Here is a 21,062-nt window from a genome sequence, read left to right on the forward strand (position 1 = left end):
CTTTTGCCTGAGGCAGTCAACTAATTCAGGTGGCTGGTTTGGCACCACAGAGGCCCCACGGCTGTTTCAGGAACACAAATCTACCTGTTTTCTTAACATGAAGACAACCTCAGATTGCTCAGGAGCCATTGTCCTGGTTTGAATTTCCTGTTGTTGTGAGGAAGAGGATGGAAACTTGTTATAGTCCATCTCTGCTTTCCCTTATCTGTGATTCTTTTAGGAGAACATGTCTTTGGAGACTCCGCATTTGCTGTGGGTCAAGGTGTTCTCTTTGCTAAATGAGAACAATGGGGGAACAATACAAGGGAGTGGGAGAACCTAGAAGAAGTTGGAAGAATTTTCAGGTAAAGCTCATTGAAATTGCTGACCATGGAATAAAAACGATATTCATGGGTAGATAATTTGTGAAGATTTATGGCAACATGGGACCTTTGGGTTTTCTAATCATGTACTTTAAAATAGCATAAAATACAATGTAAAATTAAATTTAAAAAATGTAAAGCCATTAATTTTCTAGGCCGTAAGGGTCCAATCAGTAACTCTTGGAACCTTACCTGAACAGTAGGATAGTTTGGAAGGGTTTTCCCCACACTTCATTAGCAGGGGCCTGGCACTTCCCAGTGCTAAGGTACTAACCAGGAGAGTGGCTCTGATATTAGGGCTTGGGAGGAGCTGATGCTCTTTTTGAACAATAAGGTTTAGTAGGTACATTACCAGGAGAATGACCTTCTCAGTGCAAAAGAGATGTCTGATATTTTCAGACATTCCAATCCAGAGGCCAGTCCACAGCGAAGCCTGCTTTCCCCACTCCCCGATCCAAGGGTGTGAAGTTTCCTGCATTCCCCATCTGGCAGCAGAATTGTAGGACACAGGATGCTGACAGCAATGCTGACCACAACCTATGCTGAAGGCCACATGTCACAGGAGGACCTTAGTTCTAGGGGATGAGGCAGAGGAGATGGGCTTATAGGGACGTGGGTTTGGGAAGGGAAGATGCATGAGGATGGAAGACGTGGAGAGACTCGGGTGGGTCTCCCATCCGCTGAGTTGCTGATGAGTTGCTGCGAGTCAGGTGTGAGTCCTGAGACACAGAGTGGAGCCTGCACATAGGGTACTTCAGGTGAGAGTCCCAATCATCCTGGGACTCGGCACGTCTTTGCTCATGTCACTTAAGCTCAGAGCAGAGAAATAATAATAGAGCAGTGTGTGTGTGTGTGTGTGTGTGTGTGTGTGTGTGTGTGTGCGCGCGCGCGCGCACGACCACGCATGTGCACGTGCCTGTCTGAGGATGACAGAGGGACACCTTTTCTTCTGTCCAATCAGACATGTGAATTTCTTCAATCTGTAGGATGGGTAGACAAAGAGCTAGGCATGGGTCTGATTAGTCTGTCCACACCTTGTCTTCCAAGATAAGAAGCTCAATGTCTGGGCTGCATTTTTCTTCTGCCAATTTTTGTACTGAAATTTATGTAACTTTTGGTAAGGGTTTAAACAGTATACTTATGGTTGGTTAAACATGGTTGCAAATCCTTTGCTATTCCTCCCATTGAGATGTGGCGTCTAATGCTTGACCAATAGAATGAGGCAGAAGTGGTGTCTGAGGCTACGTTTTAGGAAACCTGCAGCTTTGCCTGGGTCTCTGTGAACACTCTCTGAGAGCCCTGAGCTGCCGTGTAAAAATTACTACTGTTCTGTCTGCCTTGTTGAAGAGATCACATCTGGTCAACACTCACAGCTGAGCCATCTTCCAGCCATCCCTGCCAAGGTGCAGGGATGTGAATAAAACTGTCTTGCACTCTCTATAAACAGCCCGTCCATGAAGTGAACACCAACGAGTGACCTGGTGATGCCATATGGCACAACAGAAGAATCACATGGCACACCCTGCCCAAATTCCTGAGATATAATAAAATGACTGTTGTTTTAAGCCACTAAATTTTGGAGTAGTTTGTTAAACAGCAAGAGATAACTGGAAAAGTAATATAGAGGAAAGAACATATTTTGGAGTCACTTCTGGACTCAAATTCTAGATTCATTGTTTATTATTATGTAATCACATTATTATGTGATCTTTCTTAACAAGTTACATGGCTTCTCACAGCCTCAGTTTCCTCCTGTGTGACAGAGGCAGTTATATCTACCTCCTGGCCTCACCATGAAGATGGAATGAGAAACAGAAGACAGTCTGGCACATGGCAGATTTCCACAGTGTATTTTTTTCTCCTCTTCTCAGCCTCACCACACCCTCCTCTCTGGCTTTCTGGGATTCCCAGAGATGGGACTGCAGCACGCAGCACCCATCTGACCCTGCTTCCTTTAGGACTTTATTCTCTTGTCTCTCTTCCCCAGGAACTCCCACCCATACCTGTTAAAACCCACCATTTAAGACTTGGGGGGAAAGCATAGAATTCCAAAAACATGTTCCTCATGAAATAACCGTGAACCACTGCTCTAGAAAAAAATAATTCTTTACTTTTAAAAATATCAACTTGAACAGCTACTCCACTTTCATAAAGAATCAGGGAAGGAAATATAGAGGAAAAAAGACTTACAAAAAAATTGGATTTTTTAAGTTTCCTTGTAGTCCATAGGCTATCAGTTTTTATTCGAAGCTATCAGAAGCAGGAAAGAGAATAGGGGCTCGTGTGCCTGTGGAGGGGTGGGATTGTCATAACCAGGAAATAAGCAGGAGGCTCTTTCTCCCTTGGTTCGTTATCATGAAACTGCCCAGGTGCCAGCAGGTGCCCATTCATGCACCACGGTGATGACAACTGCTCCAGCAGCGACTCCAGAGAAGAGGCTCAGAAATGGACATTTGAATGACTCCAACAGCCTAAATCGCCATACTTTCAAGGCCTTTGCTCACATTTACTTGGAGCAATTAGCTGAAATGGAAAATTTATCAGCTCATGCTGCCCTTGCTCCTAAATTTCAGGCAGTGTTGTACTACTCTACACGGCAAGCCACAAAAAGGGTCTCCCTTTCACCCCTGCCTGCAGCTACTTCCACAGACTTTACCACTAAGGAGTTTATGTGTCATCCAGACTTGGAGCCAGGACTCACCTGCTTAGCCTTCCACACTTTCCTCTTTACCCTAATCCTCGTGTGTGACGTGCACATTCCAGAAACCTGTCATATAGAATTGCATGGCCAGCCTGTCCCTCGGGCCCTGAACTGAGGTTTGGATGTCTGCTCCTTTCTTTTACATTTGTACAAGTTAGTCTGGATCCATTGGTACTGGAACTCTCTAGTAAATCAGGAATCATTTCCAGGAAATTCTAAACACCTGGACCTCAGACAGGCCAGGATTAGTTCATGGACAAATAAATGACTGTGGCTACTATGTGTATGTGCAATGCATAAAAAGCACTTTGAAGTTAGGCTTATTTAAGCCTCACAATATGCCAGTGAAGTAGAAATTAATCCCATTTTATGGAGGAAAAACTTGAGGTTTGGAGAAATTATGCCCAAAGTCATAGAGCTACTAACGGACAGAGCCAGACCTCAAATCCAGGTTGTTTGGTTCCAAACCCAATGTTCTCCCATTTATTCTGCTTTCTGATTATGATTGATGTTATTAATTAACTCTTTCTTGTCCCCACATTGGATTTTAAGTAGGCAAGCAGGATCTTTTCCGACCAAAACACCCAGCATTTTGGGTGGAGAACTGACTGCAGGGCCCTGAAACCACACAGCTTGTTATCAGCTCAGCTGTCCCTATATTCCAAACAATTTGCCATGAGTTTTTAAAGAATATTAAAAGCCACCATTTATGGAGTTCATTCTAGAAGCCACGCCCTGTGGATCTTTAATCCTCATACCAGCTCTCTAATATAGGTATTATTTTTTCCCATTTTGCAGATCAGGAAACTGAGGCTCAGAGAAGTCGAATATCTAAAGAGTTGTGGAGCTGGGATTCAAGCTCATCAGTCGTGGGCCTCCTGAACTCTCCTCACCTACCCTTCCCCCAGTCTTGAGACCCTGCTTTGCCTGTCAGGGTGGAGAGAGAACTGGACACTTTAGCTTCTGTTCCAGGAGGCTGGTACCATCCCCCTCTATGGGTACTGCACAGGGGATTCCCCAGATACAACAGGATTCCAGAGAGGGATGAAGAAAGGGTTGTGGACAGACCCCAAATGACGTTGTATGGTACATAGTTGCTAACGGAGCTCTGCTAGAAGGCGCCTCGGTGAGGAGTCCACGTCAGTCCTCTAGCACAGCATGCCACAGGAGCTTTTGCTCACTGGGTTTATGATGTGGTTCACAGGATCATTCCCACAAGATGAAGGATCTATTTGTAGTTTTTGTCTTTATCAGATTCTGAGGGATCTGCTCCTGCCCTCCTTGAGCTCCCCTCCTCCCTACTTCAGTGTGTCTGTAGGAGCCAAGACACCCATTTTGTCCTCTTGAAAGGTTTTTATAACAACATGAAAATGGGTGGTCTTTATACCAAACTCAGAATTAGATCACCAAGATGACAAGTTTGTGATGAAGTGTTAGGTGAACACCCCCTCGAGTGGCCACCTCAACTAACCAGGAAGACTGAAATGGTTTCTCAGCGGCTAAGTCCCAAGCTTTGTCCATTTTCCACCACAGCCCTGGTGTGGAAAATCTGCAGCAGACTCTTGATTTTGATGAGGAATTCTTTATTTGGCAAGGATACCTTGGAGTAAACTGGTTCTCACGAGCAGGTTTTCCTATGATCCAGATCTTACCCGTAACGATTTCTAAGCAAGAAGATCAGCGCCGCCAGAATTAGGCCAATCCCAAATAAATCCCAGTATGGTCCAAGGGTGTTGTCCAATTTTATCCATTTCCATCGCATTATATAACTGCTGACAAGAGACATTCTGTCAAAAAAAAAAAAAAAAAAATCCAAGCCTCCCACTTTGTTCAGAACCATCATCTCCCTCCATTCCATTTCCCAATGTTGCTCATTGGAGTTCTCCGAGATTTGGGACCCATTAGAGAAAAAACTTACATTAACAAACAGGGTATCTTGGAGCAATGCACCGTTTCCAGTTTCATGAGGGCGAGTAACACAGGTATGTGAGCATCGGGACTTGTTTGAGCAGCCATATCATATAACCTCCTGGCCGTGTGAATGTCCTAGAAATAGAAGAACAGCCCATGCTCGTTAGGGGTACACATTCTTTAGGGGTAAGTACACAGAAGCTATTGTTAGAAATATTGTAATTTATCGGTGGTAGGCAGAATGGCTCCCCCACAGAGGATCACGTCCTATTCCTTGGAACCTACGAGTGTGTTTACATGGCAAAGGGGACTTTGCAAACGTAATTAAGGTTACAGACCTTAAGATAGGGAAATTACCCTGGATTATCCAGGTGGACTCAATATAATTACATGAGCCCTTAATCACAGAGTTTTCTCAGGGCTGAGGATAGAAGAGAATGTCAGATGTAGCAGAAGGAGAAGTCAGAGATTCCAGGTATGTGAAGGACTCAACACATGATTGCTGGAGGGCACATAAAAAGAATGAGAAGAAATGCAGACAGCCAACAAGAAATGTGGGCCTTCAGTCCAACAAGTGCAAGAAACTGAATTTGGCCAACAACCTGAATGAGCTGGGAAGTGGGTGCTTCCTCAGAGCTCCCAGGAAGAAACACAGCCTTGATTTTAGCTTTTGATGCTACACAGAAGACCCAATCAAGCTCACCCAGACTTCTGACCTGCAGAAACTGTGAGATAACATTTATTAAATCTGTGGTAATCTGTTACAGCAGCCATAGGAAACTAGCACCATCTTCAAAACGCTTTCTTGAATACCACATAGACTCAATATTAGGTTAGATTCCAATGAAAGCAGGAGAACACTCGGCACCAACAGTACAGTTCCCTAAAACAAGTAATACAGATAGTAACAAGTGTCATGCATAGTCTCAGCTCCCGCTCCCCGCACAAGAACGCAGGATACCTTGAGGCCAAAAAGGAACACCCACGGAGCCATAGATAGGGAAGTCATACCACTGTATTCCCGCTGTGTTGGAGACACAGGGAGCAGGAGCCACACGATCCGCAACCTGCCGTCCATTTCTCTGCCAACCAACCAACCCCTTGCTAACTGCACTCCGCCCTGCTAATTGCAATCCGTGCTTGCCAGCCACCATCTCGCTAGCCTCCATTTTGCTGTTAGCGTAGCCACAGCAGTTACATTAGTGGCCAATGGCTCACTGGTTACAGCTGACGGCCAACTAGCCACAGCTGATGGCCATCCAATCACAGTTGATGGCCATTTACTACTTGAGTGAGCACCTTTCCACATGAGGCCGAGAGCCTGGAAACTGCACTCCTGGCTCTGTCCCCACAACAAATATTTAAAATTCCTAGTTTTCTCAACAGCACTTATCATACCTGAAGTTATAGAATTTGTCTGTCTCCAGGTCCTTGAAGGCAAGGACTTGGACTACCTGCTCACCCCTGAATTCCCAGTGCTTTATGATATGCTACGGACATGGTAAGACGATGGTAATATTTGTTGAATGAATGGACTGTTTTGGTTCTCAGGCTGGAATTTGATTCCGCAAAGGACATACTATATTTTAGGGACTGATTTTTAACCTTAAATTATGTCATGGCACTAAACAATTTTTTCTTTAATTTCCACCTACTTATGGCTTGTTTTTGTTTGCTTTATTTTTTTCTTTGTTTCCCAGCAGAGTAATGAAAAGTCTAAGTAGAGTTGCTTTTAAAGGTTGAAGGGCCTTGGGCCAGCCCCAGAATTGTACTTTGCTTGGGTGCCTATAGGTTATTTATTTATTTTTTTTATTGGGGAAGGGGAACAGGACTTTATTGGGGAACAGTGTCTATTTCCAGGACTTTTTTTTTCCAAGTCAAGTTGTTGTCCTTTCAGTCTTAGTTGCAGAGGGCGCAGCTCAGATCCAAGTCCAGTTGCTGTTGCTAGTTGCAGGGGGCGGAGCCCACCATCCCTTGCGGGACTCGAGGAATTGAACTGGCAACCTTGTGGTTGAGAGCCCAGTGGCCCATGTGGGAATCGAACCGGCAGCCTTCAGAGTTAGGAGCATGGAGCTCTAACTGCCTAAGCCACGGGGCCGGCCCATCTGTGGGTTATTTTCAAAAGAAGGGGAAGAAGAGAGATTTTTCACAAATGTTGGTCATCAGGGTCACTTTGTTGTTCCTCTCCATCTCCCAGAACTTCAATACAGAGTTCAATAGTTATGAATCCTTGAGGCCTCTGCTAGACCGTTTCTTAGGCGATGTCCTCTCTCAGTTGTGTTCTGCTTCTCATTTCTTAAATTTTCTTAAAGCTTTGCGGTCTGGTAAATTGATTTGTTGGAGAAACAGGAATGTTTTTGCTTAACAAACTTAAAATTCAGGAGACTGTTATGAACAAATCGTCTGGGCAACAGAGGAAATGGATGTCATAAAAACTCTAATTTGTGCCTCTAATTCCAACAAATTCAGTGGGTGCTCATTTGAAAGCACCCTGAAGAATGTAACGGCTATGTCAACCCCCCACATGTGAAAGTTATATTGACTTGAATAGTTCAGGAAAAGGCAGAGATTTGTCAAAATCTCTGGCATTCCTTCTTATTTGAGTCAGGAAATAGTTATTAATTTATCTTTTGGGGCACAACTATCACAATTCAGTCACTAGATTTATAATAAAAAATTTCGAAAAGTATCGTTAAAGTGGGATGAGCTCATTCTCTAACCAGGCAGCCTCACAATTTGCAGTGGGGGGTTGGGTAGATAGGAAAATCTTTCTTTAAAATTTCCAAAGAAATTCCTGTGGCTAATTAGGGCAATGTATATAAAAGAACTTTATTACTAGACTCTAAAAAAGACTCCTTAGGGTGGCCAGTTAACTCAGTTGGTTACAGCATGGTGCTAATAACGCCAAGGTTGCCGGTTCGATACCAGCATGGGTCACTGTGAGCTGTGCCCTCCTTAAAAAAAGAAAAAGAAAAAGGAAAAAAAAAGACTCCTTCTTCTTTATGTTATTTAGTAATAAATCCAAATAGTTCAAACAAAAAATTTCCTCTTGATAGTTTTTTGATAATGGTCAGGGTTCATTAAATAAGTCCATTGCACAACTAACCCACTTACATTAAACTTTTTTATGGTACAGTTGCATTTATTTTGCCTTAAATTTGGTGATTTTGGAGATTATGTAAACATATCTACAGACCCTTCTTAAATAAAATGTTTCTAACTAAAATGTCAAGTGTGCCAAAGTACTGCCCAATGCCCACATATTCAAAAGAGTTTCTTATAATTCAAAGATACAGAATTCTCCAGCAATAAAGCATATGGTTTATGAAAATAGTTCAATTACATGATGCAGGAGTTCTCCAGCCCCAAAACTTTGGGTGTCATCAGAAATTTCTTATACTTGGAGGAGGTAGTTTTTTGTATAATTTTTGTTTTCTTATTATAAATATACTATATGTTAGAGAAAACTTAGAAAATCTAGAGCTTAACAAATTTTTAAAAACCACCGACAATTTCACTGTGCAGAGGTAAGTTCTGGTAATATTTCATATGCATCCTAGCAGCATTCAGCATTTTTACATATATTCTTATGTACATTCTTTTAATTTAGGAATTTTTCACTTCGTATAATATTTGTCTTCTGCTTTCTTAACCAAACAATATGTTTCCAACAATTATACCATCTCCTAAGATATTCTTCAGTCTGTAATATTTTATTTCTCATGGTTGCACTGCGTTTCATAGTAATGGCTAATACTTATTACATACTTTCACTGCATACCAGTCATCACTGTCATTTATTTAAACCTCATGATCATTCTATAGGGCAGATGATATTAACTCCATTTTAAAGATTAAGAAGCTGAGGCACAGAGAGGTTAAATCACTTACCCAAAGCCACGTAATTTGTTAAGTGGCAGAGCTGAGACTGAAATCCAGGTAGTCTGCTCCTAGCCTGCTCACTTAACCACTAGGTAGTATCTTTGTGTTCCCAGAACAATATTGCAGTCAGTCCTGGGCCACAGTTTGTCCTGAACTTAATGAGAAGTCAGGAATCGGGGAGAGAGATGCTTCTCAGTGAAGCTATTAGGATAATTCACCTGCATCACCCTATGCTCAATGTCTTTGCCTAAAAGTGGATGAGAACAACAAGGATCCATTTTTTTTCTTTCTTTTCTTTTCTTTTCTTTTATAAATTTTATTGGGAACAGTGTGTTTTTTCAGGACCCCTCAGCTCCAAGTCAAGTCATTCTTTTCAGTCTAGTTATGGAGGGCGCAGCTCACTGGCCCATGTGGGAATCGAACTGGCAACCTTGGTGTTATGAGCACTGCGCTCTAACCCACTGAGCCAACCGGCCGCCCCAAGGACCCATTATTTTACATTGATTTACTAACAGTCGATTTATACTTCACTTCTCCCAGATGGCTTAAAGACAGAGTTTGCAAAACCTGATTCCACACCACACGTTTTTCAATTCTCAGAGAAATCCTAACAATGATATTGTTCTTATCCTCCCCCCGTTTTGCGTGAGAATTAACTAATAAAGAGGATTGTGAAGTGGCTTGCTGAAGAAATTCTTAATTACTCCACAATTTACGTGCTGTGAAAAGCCTGTTCTAATTGTTTGGCTCTCGTTAACCATCACTGGAACAAGCTTCAGGCTTTTAATTATTAGCATATTCATTTTAAGAATTAGAAAAGGTGGTATCTCCTTATTACTCTATGAGATAACAAGGTTAATAAACGTGGCACCTGGGTACTGGTTATTATTTTCCAACTGCTAAACAAAAGAAATTAATAAGGACAAAGAGCAATGGCCCCACATTAACTAAATCTAATATTCCCATATCCAGGTATGAGATGAAGCACAGTTTTGGGGTTTTTCTTTTTGTTTTTTCCATGTAGAGACTTTCGGTAGGAAATAAATACATCTATAACTGAGAGAGACTGATCAAAATGAACTACCCATGATGTAACAGGAACCCTGACAAAAAAACAGAAATGTGGCCGGAGAGAAACTTCAAAGTTTTTTCTAAAAGTATGAAATGTATGTCTGGACAACTGCTATTTGACATTGTGAAGAAAGTGCCTAGGAGAGCAATCAGCAGTGACTCCAAGAAGGAAAACCAAATACTGATGCAGCTGGCCAGCCGGTGCCAGCTGGCAGTGTCCTCTCTTGCATAGTTGGCCCAGTGTTCAGAGTCCTTCTTGAATTACTGGGGGCGGAAGAGTTAATTTGAATTTAATCCATGGGGTGGGGTCACTTTTATCCTTTATACAGACAGTGCTCCTCTCACCATTATTGTTCTGTTTTGCATGGGGAATGAGGAACAAAAGCTTTAATCTTATTGAAGCCTTACTTGGCAGTCATTCAAATTCTCTTCTGATCTAAATAACAGTCATTCCGTGCACTGTTTGACTACAAAGCCTTTTCACAAAGGCTTATTCATCTTAACCTCAAAGCCTGGGGCAGGGGAGGTACCCGTTCTGTTTTACAGATGTGGATGACAGCTGGAGGGGAATGAGGTGTGGCTAAATGACATCCAAAGAATCATCTAATGTAGCTACACAACGCAGTCCTCCTCTCCCCAAATTTATAAACGTAGGAAGCTTGCAGCCGCTAGGAATGGGGAAAACACATTGGATTTGCATTTGACATTTTTCCTACTGCTTAGGGTGCAGGGTCTGATGTAAAGTGATCAGCCAAAAGGCAGGCCACAGGAAGGCAGGGATCACCACCGCTGGATTGTCAGGACCTGAATGTGTCACCCTTGGTTGCAGTGTACACCTTTAGCAGTTGCTAGATAGAAAATTCCCTACCAATGATTACTAAAACAACTGGAAGAAAAGAGCACAGAAAAGCTGATAAGCCCCCTTATATTTGGCTCTCGAAATGCAGCCAGAAATATACATACTGAAGTAAAATATATTCTTGAGACCTAAGAATGACTCAATTTAGGGCCCACTCTCACCGCAAAAATATGAGGTCAGACAGGCCTGTGTTCAAATTGTGATACCACTACTGATAAACTCTGCAAACGGCCGTGGGACTTAAGCTCTGCCCTTCAGTTCCTGATGCTAACGTTGAGGACAATTCTAGGGCTTACGTCATTGAGTTGGTGGTCTGATTTAAATGACATAGTACACATAACAAACCAACACCTTGCTACTGTCATTATTGATATTTACTAAGCCTTTATCACCTTGTCAGATGGCAATGCCGTCTTCTGCCATAGTTATACTCACTGTGTAAGAGATTTATCCAATATCTCCTTGTTTAGTTAGCTAGTTTTCTTAATGAATATGCCTCATCTCCTCAAGGCATGTGTAGTCTTTGAAGGATGGAGAACTCTTTTTCTTGGCCTCCCTAGAGTGCACAACACTGTCATGTACACACTGGGTGTTTCGTAGACATTTCTGGATTAATGCCACTTTGATATCCAGCTCTGACCTCATTCCCACTTTCTCCTTGTTACTGAGAGCTTGAGAATCAATGGAAATTTTAGTGGAAAAGTCCCGGAGGTAAAAGGGAGTCAGGGTAGGGCCCACCAGAATTTCTGGGAAAAGCATGAATTTATGAATCAAATTGGCCTAGACTAGATTTATTCTACTCATAAGTTATATCCTTACGTATAAATGGAGAAAATAACTTTTACCTCACAAGGTTATTATTAAAGTAAGATGTGTTGGCACATAGGACAACTCAGCAAATGGTAAGTCTTTGCCTCCCTTCCTTTACGTTTTGATGACATCAATGAAATGCAAAACGTGTATATTTTCCCTTCCCATAGAGCTGCCATTACTAGGTTTGGATTATTACCAACACAATTACCTTTGCGATACCTAATCCATGTTCATACATATAGGCCAGATTGAACATGGCTTGTGCGCTGTGGTGTTTGTCCGCTGCAATGCTGTAATGTGTGGCTGCTGTTTGATAGTCTTTTTTAGTCCCATAGCCATAGTAATAGTAATCTCCAATTTTTATCCTAGCGAATGCATTGCCTGGTAGAAATATTAGAAAGAAAAGAACCCAAATGATTCACGTGTAGTTCCCAGTAACTCAACCTAATGACAATAGTAAAAAACAAAACAAAACAAACAAAAAAAACCCTCTCAGAATCAGTGTTAAATCCTAGAATCAGTATTACATATAATTTATGGAATATAAAATATAACACTCAGTGCTGGCTGTCTTCTCTGTATAACTCTCATAGTACAAATGTTCTTCAAGAATAAAAATTATGAATTTTACCTTTAAAATTTGTTTCTTGAAGGTAGTAGGTCAATTCTTGGGAAACTGGATCCCACCCCTCCTGTTCTCAGACTCCACTTCGGAAGCCCTACTCTCCTGCATCATCAGTTTCTCCCTCTTTTCTAAATCAATCCCATCAGTTATTCAAACACAGTTGGTATCTTCTATAAAGAAAAACCCTTTCTTTATACCATGGTGTCTCCTTCTAACTACTCCCCAATTCTCTGTTCACTTTACACTCAGCCTTTTCAAAAGTGTGTTCTACACTCACCAACTCCAAAGCTTCATCTCCCAAATATTCTTCAACCCACTCCAATCTGGCTTCTGCTCCCCTCCCTCCATAAATCTGCTATTTTCAAGGTGGTCGTTAACTTCCATGGGCCAAATCCATTGGCCACTTCCCTATCCTGATCTCACTGGACCTCTAAGCAGCACTGGAATCACTGGCTCTATCTTGGCATCAGTGACATTGCATTCTCTTGATTTCCCTCCTGCCTCGTAGGCCTTTTCCTTTCAAACTCTTGCCTGATTCCTCCTCTACCCAACTTCTAACTTTTAGAATATCAAGGGCTTGCTATTCAGTTTCTTTTTTCATTTGTTCTCTCCCTTATTTTCTCTTCTCTCTCCCTTCCCCACCCCTTCACCTCTCTCCTCTATCTCACCTCTTTCTCTAGGTAATCTCATCTAGTTCTGTGGCTGTCTTTATGTTTACTATTCCTGAATTTACATCTATAGTCCTGTCTCTCCTCAAGCCCCAGACTCTTATAACTGCCTTATTGACTTCTCTACTTGGATCTCAAACTTTAAACATCCAACAGGGATTCCTAACATCTTGCTACTCCCTCCCCCAGACAAAATCATCAGTGCCTTCCCTGTCTCAGTAAGGGCATCACCATTGTTCAGGTCATAAATCTAGGATAATTATTCTCAATTGTTTCCCCTCACTTTCATCTTTGAATCCATCAGCAAGTGCTATTGGTTCTTCCTTTAAAACATTCTGGAAGAGATGTATTTAAAATACTAGTCCAAGGCTGGAATACCACAGTAGCCTCTAAACTATTCTTTGATCTTTTCAATTTATTCTCCACACAACAGCCAAGATGATCTTTTAAAAACATCACATCAAATCATGTTATTCCCTGTGCCAGATCCCCCAAGTGCTTCACTTTGCACTTGGAATAATATCCATACTTACCTGACCTACAAGTAGTGTCTTATCTATCTTCTGCCTCTCTGACTATTCTTATCGCAGGTCACGCACGATATGCTCTAGCCTTCTTATTATTTCTTCAAAACACCAAGCTCAAGCTCATTCTCATGTCAAAATCCCTGCATTAAGATTTTTCAAGTCCCTCTGCCTGGCATGTTTGGAATTTCTATGACTCTTCATGTGGCTGGTTTCTCATTATTCAGGTCTCACTACAAATGTCATTTCCCTTCTGGAGGCCTTCTTTGACTGCCTTGTCTAAAGCATCCCTTCAGCCCCCACCCCAGGAGTTATCTATCTCATCTCCATGTTTTATATCCTTCACTTTGATCTTATTTGTTTACCACTTTATTTTCTCTCTCTCTCATGGGGGCAAGAACTTTGAAGCTTGGTACTTGATAAGTACTTGTAAGTATTTATAGAATGAATGGATAGACAGGATAGGAAACTTTTTAGAAAATACTTTCCCCAGATGTTAAGTATATTAGAATCTTACTTTCCAACAAACATGGATATATTCAGTAGAAAAAAATTCATGTGACATTTTAAGATATGGGATTTGAGTCTTTTGAAGGCCATTTAGTGATGACCTCTAAGGATCTTTTTGGGGTCCATATTTCCATTCACAAGGACAATGTTGATTGAAAAGATGAGGGAATGCTGCTGTAGAACATTCATCTCAGCTGTGGCCAATCCCTGTAGCATAGTCTAGGCTTGATTGGAAAAGCCTTAGGGCTATAGGACTCCTTCCAAATTCCATTTGGCCTAGTGCAATGCTTAAAATACTTTGGAATTGATTCCTTGGGTACTGAAGTTCTTCTAATCTTCTAGAATCCTCTATTAAAATATAATGCTATGATCTAGCTTTAGCTCTGAGTCGAGGTAACGTCATAAAATTCTTAAGCTGCCATGGACATTCGTTATCAGGGCTTGTTCCCCAGGTACATCAAAATGTACAGGTAGGCAAGACCTTATAGAAATGGGCTGGAGAGGCAAGAGGCCCCAGGAACCCGAGAGAGAAACCTACTCCATCTCTGCTTTTGCACAAAGCTGCCTTCCTTTGACCCCAAGATCCCTTCTGGGCCATAACCACAAAAGGACAGGCTTTCTGGGTGTTTTCAAGCTTAATAAGTAGTCAGCAGGACCCCTCAAGTTGCTGAGAATGGAAGGCTATGCACAAGCAGGTTTTCCAGAGTAGTCAACTTCACCCTAATTAGAGACCTAATTGGGGGCATGTGGTAATTCTGACAGGCTCCCAGGGTGTCACCTGACAGTGGTCAGGATTGCCCCTTCGATTTCACAGTCTCAGGGTGTGGACTGAGCCACTCAGGAAGCACATCTTTAATATTAATGTCCCCTCATTTTCAATGGCTCTTTTCCTTGGTGAAATTTCCATCCCCTGGCGTTCCCATGCCCTGCTTGTAGGAATCATATGTGATAAGGAACACAAGACAGCATTAGTGGGAGGGCCTTGGCAGGTGGCATTTGCATCGTTATGTTTCATTCCATTCTTTCCCTAAAATTATATTACTAAGAGCAGAGAATAAACCTGGCCTGGAATAAACCTGTATTCGTTGGAGTTGAGCTAATCTGCTAGAGCTAAGAGGTTGCTGGTGTGGTCTCGCCACTCTAAACAAGGTCTTTACTGCCTTTAGAAAAGAGACTTTTCTTTTTCAAAGACATATGTCACTAAAATTGCATGGATGGCTTACTACTTGCTGTGTTACCAGCTCAGCTGGAGGTGAGAAGGCACCACCGTGACGTTTTCCTCTGCCTCATGTTAGCAGCAGCTGAGGATAAGTTTTCATCCCATTCACTTCTTGTACAAAAGGGTGATTTGGCCTTAGCGTGAGACGGTTTCAAGAAACTTAATTGGAAGTAAAATTGCTCTCTTACTGCAAGAGAGTTCCTCATATATCCAAATGCCAATTGTGACAGCTTTGCAGTATCTCTCTGCTCTTAGTAACATACTTTTAGGGAAAGAATGGAATGAAACATAATGATGCAAATGCCACCTGCCAAGGCCCTCCCACTAATGCTGTCTTGTGTTCCTTATCACACATGATTCCTACAAGCAGGGCATGGGAACGCCAGGAAAGGGGAGAGGAACTTGCTCATTAACTCTGGGTTTGGGCTTTTTTTTTCCTGATGCTAATGTGCTAATTGTTATAATAAAGATCTGAAGTTTGTGGTAATCATCAATGTGATATTTTAAAAGAGAAATCAAACAAGTCTTAGATCTGTAAGTAGTTTTACCTGTAAACTCATTGAGACATCAGTCACACCTCTGATAAGTTGAAAAAATAAAATAAAACTCAGCAAATGAGTGACTGAAGCCAGACCAAGAAAATTGGTTTTTTGAGTAAAACTGTCATGTTTCAAACAGCTGTCTGGTGCTATGGAGACAGAGCCACAGAAAAATTTGTATGGTTTGCTAAAATGGGGACCTTGAGAAGAACAAAGAAAAGAAATTCCTAGAAATAACCTCTAACCAAAGACTGACCCTAACACTAGTACAGTTTGAAATACCACCTACTTTATATGTTGTACCTTTCTGCTCATGTGCCCAAGAACTCAGCTGGTGCAAATCAGGTGAATAATAACAGATGGGCACCAGGTATGTGCTCATTTTTATCTAAGTTCTGTACCTTGAATGGCAGCTCGATTCCATAGGAGAAATGCCATTGGATACATCTTCTCTTTTTCAATAATTTTAGCCTTTTCTAAAAAAAAGGAGACATTCCATTAGGAAGACTTAAAATACCCCTATAGTAGAGTTATATATGCATATGTAGGATTAAGGAATTGCAGAGAATTTCAACTTATCTTACTCGATTCCAAAATGAATGCTGAATTGCTTTGAGCTACTTCATACCCCATTTCTGCAAGCAGTGCATACTGAACAAGAGAAGAATCTATATCACCATCCTTATAGGCAAAGTATGCTGTCAGGAATTTCTCAGCCCAGTGGCCTAGTTCACAAACACCTTTATAAAGCTGTATATGAGAAGAGAAATCAAGCAGACTACTTAGCCAATATACTTCATTCCAGGGAAAAAATAAATGACAGCCGTCTTCAGTTCCTTGCTAGCTGGTCAGGCAAGAATTTCCGGTCTAAAGCATGGCTTTTGCAAATTACATAGAGTTAAGAGTTAATACCTTTCATAGACACCAAGATTACAAGTGTGGCTTTTTTTTTTTTTTCGTCTTGAGCTGAAACTTCCTGAGGCTTATTTCATGTTTGTGTAATAAACTTTCCTGACTAGAAGGCTATTTGGCAGAACAAGAATGTATTGACTTCTATTTATAAAAAAGGGCCTTTCTGGGCACTGCTGCTCTGGGAGGGCGAGTTATAAGACCCCGCTGATGTGGAAAGGAGAGAATGAAGGGAAGACAGTGCCCGAGGGTGTAGGTGACATAACCGTGAGGGAACTGTGCAGAGTTCTATGGGGACAAACGTCAACTTAGCTGAATAGCCCTTATGTAACCAAAAGAGGTTAGCCATACATAATTCATTAGGAAGTTGGCAAAGGAGCGAATCTAAAGATAGATTATTAGCTGGCAGCTTTTGAAATGAGTTTCAGAAAAGCCAGATTGCAACATGGAGGTATTTATATTGGTGCAGCGGATATTTAATAAATCAATGAAGGGCATTAAGCTCCTAAAAGCATTCCTTTGTAAAGTACATCACTGGCTCAGGCTGAAAGAATTAACTTTCTCGGTTGTCATCCAAGTCATCAAATACCTAAGGACCCTGCTTTTGGGGAAGAAGTAGACTACATTTTCTAGGCTAAAGCAAGCCTTTCGTTTCCCACATTGCACACCCCCCCCCCCAATCCCACTAGAAGTGCCAAATTGCCATGGCGATTTGATTGAAGACTGAAGCCGAGCTCCTTAGCTGAATTCTGAGGGAGCTCTGAACTTGATAAAAGTCAAATGCAAGAAAGGAGGGATCATTTCTCTTTCTCCCTGTCCCCATCTGAGTTACATCACTGCTTTTCCTCCCTGACAAATGTCAGTGTTCACATTGTGAACTGGAAGAAAAGAGATAATAGCTATAAAATCGAACACACCAACAACTTAAGGGCAGTATCACCTCTTCTGTATGATAAATGAAAAGTATTTAAAAAACATCTCATTATTTACCTCCACAGCAGTTCTGCATGATCTTAACACTCCTGTTCCTGTTGCGTACATCTCAGCCAGATAATAAATGGCGAGGGGCTGCCCACTCTGAGATGCCAAGTAAAAATATTTGAAGGCAAGTTTATAATCCTTCCATACTCCAGAGCCAGCTGAAAATTAAAATTGGTTTGAGCCAGCCTTTATTCATTTTGTTACACGATAACCTATGGATATAATGGTCCCTGCTATTTTAAATGGGATGGGAAAAGCCAACCAAAAGTCAAGCTGTTCTAGTTCCACTGTTTTAGGGGGGAAAGTTGAATTCGATTTTAGGTAAGAATATGGAAATCTTTGTTCTTGACCCATTCAGAAAACTGAAGGAGAACTGTATTTCCTCAATATGGCATAACTAATATTAATGAAAAGGAGACCAGATGGTGGTCTCTAAGGACCGGAAGCCCCACCATGAGGTGTCTCTCCATCCTTGTCATCCTTTTATACAGAAACCAGTACAGCTCCTCCCAGCCATAACTATGGAGTTTGGAGCAGGCAAATCCCATCTCCAGGAAGCCCTGCTCAGATTCAATTCATGCTTGGAGCAAGGAGAGGCATTGGGACCTAGGGCAGAGTATCAACTCCTCCCAGATTCTTGTCCTGGCTCTCCCATTACATCTTTTGTGAGTTAAGCACCTACAGCCACTTCATTTGCAAAAGGAGGGGCTTTCACTAGTTGGTCCTTCAATTCCCCTCCAGCAGTAACATTTCATAGCGTTTAGAAGGAGCGCCATGTAGCGCCTAAGAAAGGCTCTAGAGGCAGATTGCTGGGATTTGAATCCCAGCTTCACTGTGATCTTGGCCAAGATGCTTAATAACAATATGGCTCAGTTTGCTCATCTATAAACTGTGGGACACCCCCTAGAGGTGTTGAGAGAACTAAACGAGTTAATACATACAAAGACCAATAAGCATTAGCTATTGCTATTACTCTTATTCGAAAACTTAAGAAATCTGATAGATCCTGGGCCTGTGACGTGGAATGAACAGAAGAACAAGGCCATCTTAGGCAACTCTCCAAGGCAGTGCAGAACAGGTCCTCCCCCTGAACTATTGTGGAAAATGCCAGCTACTTTTTGGCCAGATCTGACCTCCTTGATGACGCAGTTTGCTGCTGCACTCACTCCACCTGTGACAGAGCGACTTAGTGCAGAGTATGTTCAGATCTCCTGGCACTTGTCTTGGCCATGTCCTCTCCCAGTCCCCACAGAGATTATTACAAACCTCCATGGCTTTCTGACACCCCCTACCTCAATCATTCTACCTCTGCTCTCAGAGGACAACGTTGTACCTCCTAGCTCACTGAGGGAAACCCTACTCTGTCTTTCCTCAGATGCCTGTTTCCCCCTCTCCCCAGATTTACACATGCAGCATCCTTCCCTTCCTGCTTCTGTCTTTGAGGATAAGAAATCCCTTCTCTCTATCAAGAATAATGATGCCTTTACCTCTCTGGGCCCAATTAGATTCTAATGCCACCCAACTTTTTTCAGAACCCTTTTTCATCAATTATCTTATCTCTCCCATGACACATTAACCACCTCCATTGATTGGCCCTCTTTTCTCGGCCAAAAATTATACTCACATCTCTAACCATCTGAAAGACAACTCCCTCTTGGTTCTTGGTCTCCCTCATGCTACCATTACATCTCTCTCCTTCTCCTTCCATTTAAAGGCAAAGTACTTCCAAGAATATTTTTGCTCATCTACTTCCTCAACCCACTCTATGTGGCTTCTACACCAACGAGTCCAATGACCTCACTAACATCCTCGATATTGACAAGTCCCGTGGATACTTGACCCTTATTATTATTTTTTTTAATTGAGAACCAAGCTTCTCACTGCATTCAGAGGGGTGCACAGTCATTTACTCTTTCTGAAAGTTCATCCCTGGCTTCCATAAGATCACTTTTTCCTCCTACTCCCCGCACCATGCCTTTTCAGTTTTCTTGTGACCACTCTTTCTCTGCCCATCTCTTCAATGACACCGAAGATCACCACATTTCTAATTGGGCTCATTGCTCCTCCCTCTCACACTCTCCTTTCCCTTTGCAACCTCAGCCTTTCTTAACAAATACCTACATGTTTATGTTTGTCCTATTCCAAATGTTTCTCTCCAAGTTTGACCTTTCTTGTGAGTTTCATACTTGTTTCTGGGTATGTGCATTGGATATCACAAGTCACCTCAAACTTAACCTTTTCAAAGGTGAGCATCCTGACTCTGCACCTCTTGCCTCCTCTCCCAGCTAGTGTCTTTTTCTTCAGTCTTCTGCAAATTTCTCCCCAAATTGCCTGTATGTTCTCTCTAAACCACATACATCAGTCCTTTCATTTTTGTTTAAAAAGGAGCAGACTAGAAATCATTTGTCATTGCACGTAAGGCAGCCATATTTGTAGTACTTACAGTAGTACATGAAGCCTAACTGAAACTGTGCGTTCGGCCATCCTTTCTCTGCAGCTTTCTGAAAGTATTTAAGTGCTTCAGCATAATTCTGCAAGATGGTTATACTCTGTTACTCAGAGATGTATGTACAACTCCATGGTAACAATTGCTGTCTACGTTTTTTTTTTGTTGTTTTTTAAAGAGTATAGATAGTGCCATATATGATTTAAGCTAATTAAAATAGTATTAGAAGTATTAAACATTTTATTTTATTATTAGATTACATTAGGAAATAATTATCTCATTTTCACTGCAAATTATGTCTTTCCCTACACTGAAAGTAAGTTTTATTAGATATTGGGGGAAAGTCCTCAAAGACAGAGGTTACCTAAAAAGATAAATTTCTGTATCAAAAGAAGTCCTCAGGGGTTAGATGATTTCTAAGGTTACTATTGCATTAGGTTATTATTCCTTAGGTAACAATTAATATTGTTATTCTTGTCATAAGCTTGTTCTATGTCTCTTCGACAAACATTTCAGTAGTTTATTTTATTCTCTATTATCAAATATGATAGTTTGGCAAACCAGGTAATAGAGACTAATTTCTTTAAATTAATCAATGACCATGAATTTCACCCTATAAATTCCTAGAAAAGATAATGAAATTCTTTAACTTACCACAGGAACTCCTTTCCCATGAAAATAAAGAAGACCGAGCCCATGAAGACCAATTGCGTTGCCCTAGAACAGTTTTAAAAACCCATGTAAAGTCCCAGAAGAATTAATGATAAGGAAAATTACTGAAAAATAATTCAAAATATTTGAAATGCACCCAGTAGGCAGATAATCAGGCAGTTGACAAATTATTCTGACCCTCTTTAGTTTCTCCTTTCACACCTTCATAACTCCCTCTGACTAGAAAAGAGAAGAAGGAAATGAAAGTCAAATCTTTATTCCATTTTTTCATTCAGCTTTCCTTTAGCAGTCTCTTTGTGTGTGACTCCATAGGAGGCATGGGGCAGAGGAAGGAGGTAAATGTTAAAAGATGAGTAAACCATGATCCCTG

At 41.4% G+C, this 21,062-nt stretch overlaps 1 protein-coding gene across 3 annotated transcripts in view; it reads right to left on the reverse strand.

Annotated features, from left to right (window-relative positions):
* Positions 1 to 3,942: 3,942 nt before the first annotated feature.
* SEL1L2 (SEL1L2 adaptor subunit of ERAD E3 ligase) overlaps positions 3,943 to 21,062 on the reverse strand; it is a 68,734-nt gene continuing 51,614 nt past the window's right edge. Inside the window, exons 10-17 of one of the 3 annotated variants that reach the window (XM_033095029.1) lie at positions 20,675 to 20,737; positions 20,018 to 20,105; positions 17,584 to 17,732; positions 16,269 to 16,434; positions 16,086 to 16,160; positions 11,808 to 11,980; positions 4,988 to 5,109; positions 3,943 to 4,835 (exon numbers count right to left, since the gene is read on the reverse strand). In XM_033095029.1, the coding sequence (XP_032950920.1) occupies positions 4,712 to 4,835; positions 4,988 to 5,109; positions 11,808 to 11,980; positions 16,086 to 16,160; positions 16,269 to 16,434; positions 17,584 to 17,732; positions 20,018 to 20,105; positions 20,675 to 20,737 (960 nt within the window). In that variant the 3' untranslated portion in view covers positions 3,943 to 4,711. Of the gene's footprint in view, positions 4,882 to 4,987; positions 5,110 to 11,807; positions 11,981 to 16,085; positions 16,161 to 16,268; positions 16,435 to 17,583; positions 17,733 to 20,017; positions 20,106 to 20,674; positions 20,738 to 21,062 lie in introns of all 3 variants that reach the window. The other 2 variants (XM_033095031.1, XM_033095030.1) reach the window with 2 other exon arrangements.

The sequence above is a fragment of the Rhinolophus ferrumequinum genome, chromosome 23, assembly GCF_004115265.2.
Source record: "Rhinolophus ferrumequinum isolate MPI-CBG mRhiFer1 chromosome 23, mRhiFer1_v1.p, whole genome shotgun sequence".
Taxonomy (NCBI): domain Eukaryota; kingdom Metazoa; phylum Chordata; class Mammalia; order Chiroptera; family Rhinolophidae; genus Rhinolophus; species Rhinolophus ferrumequinum.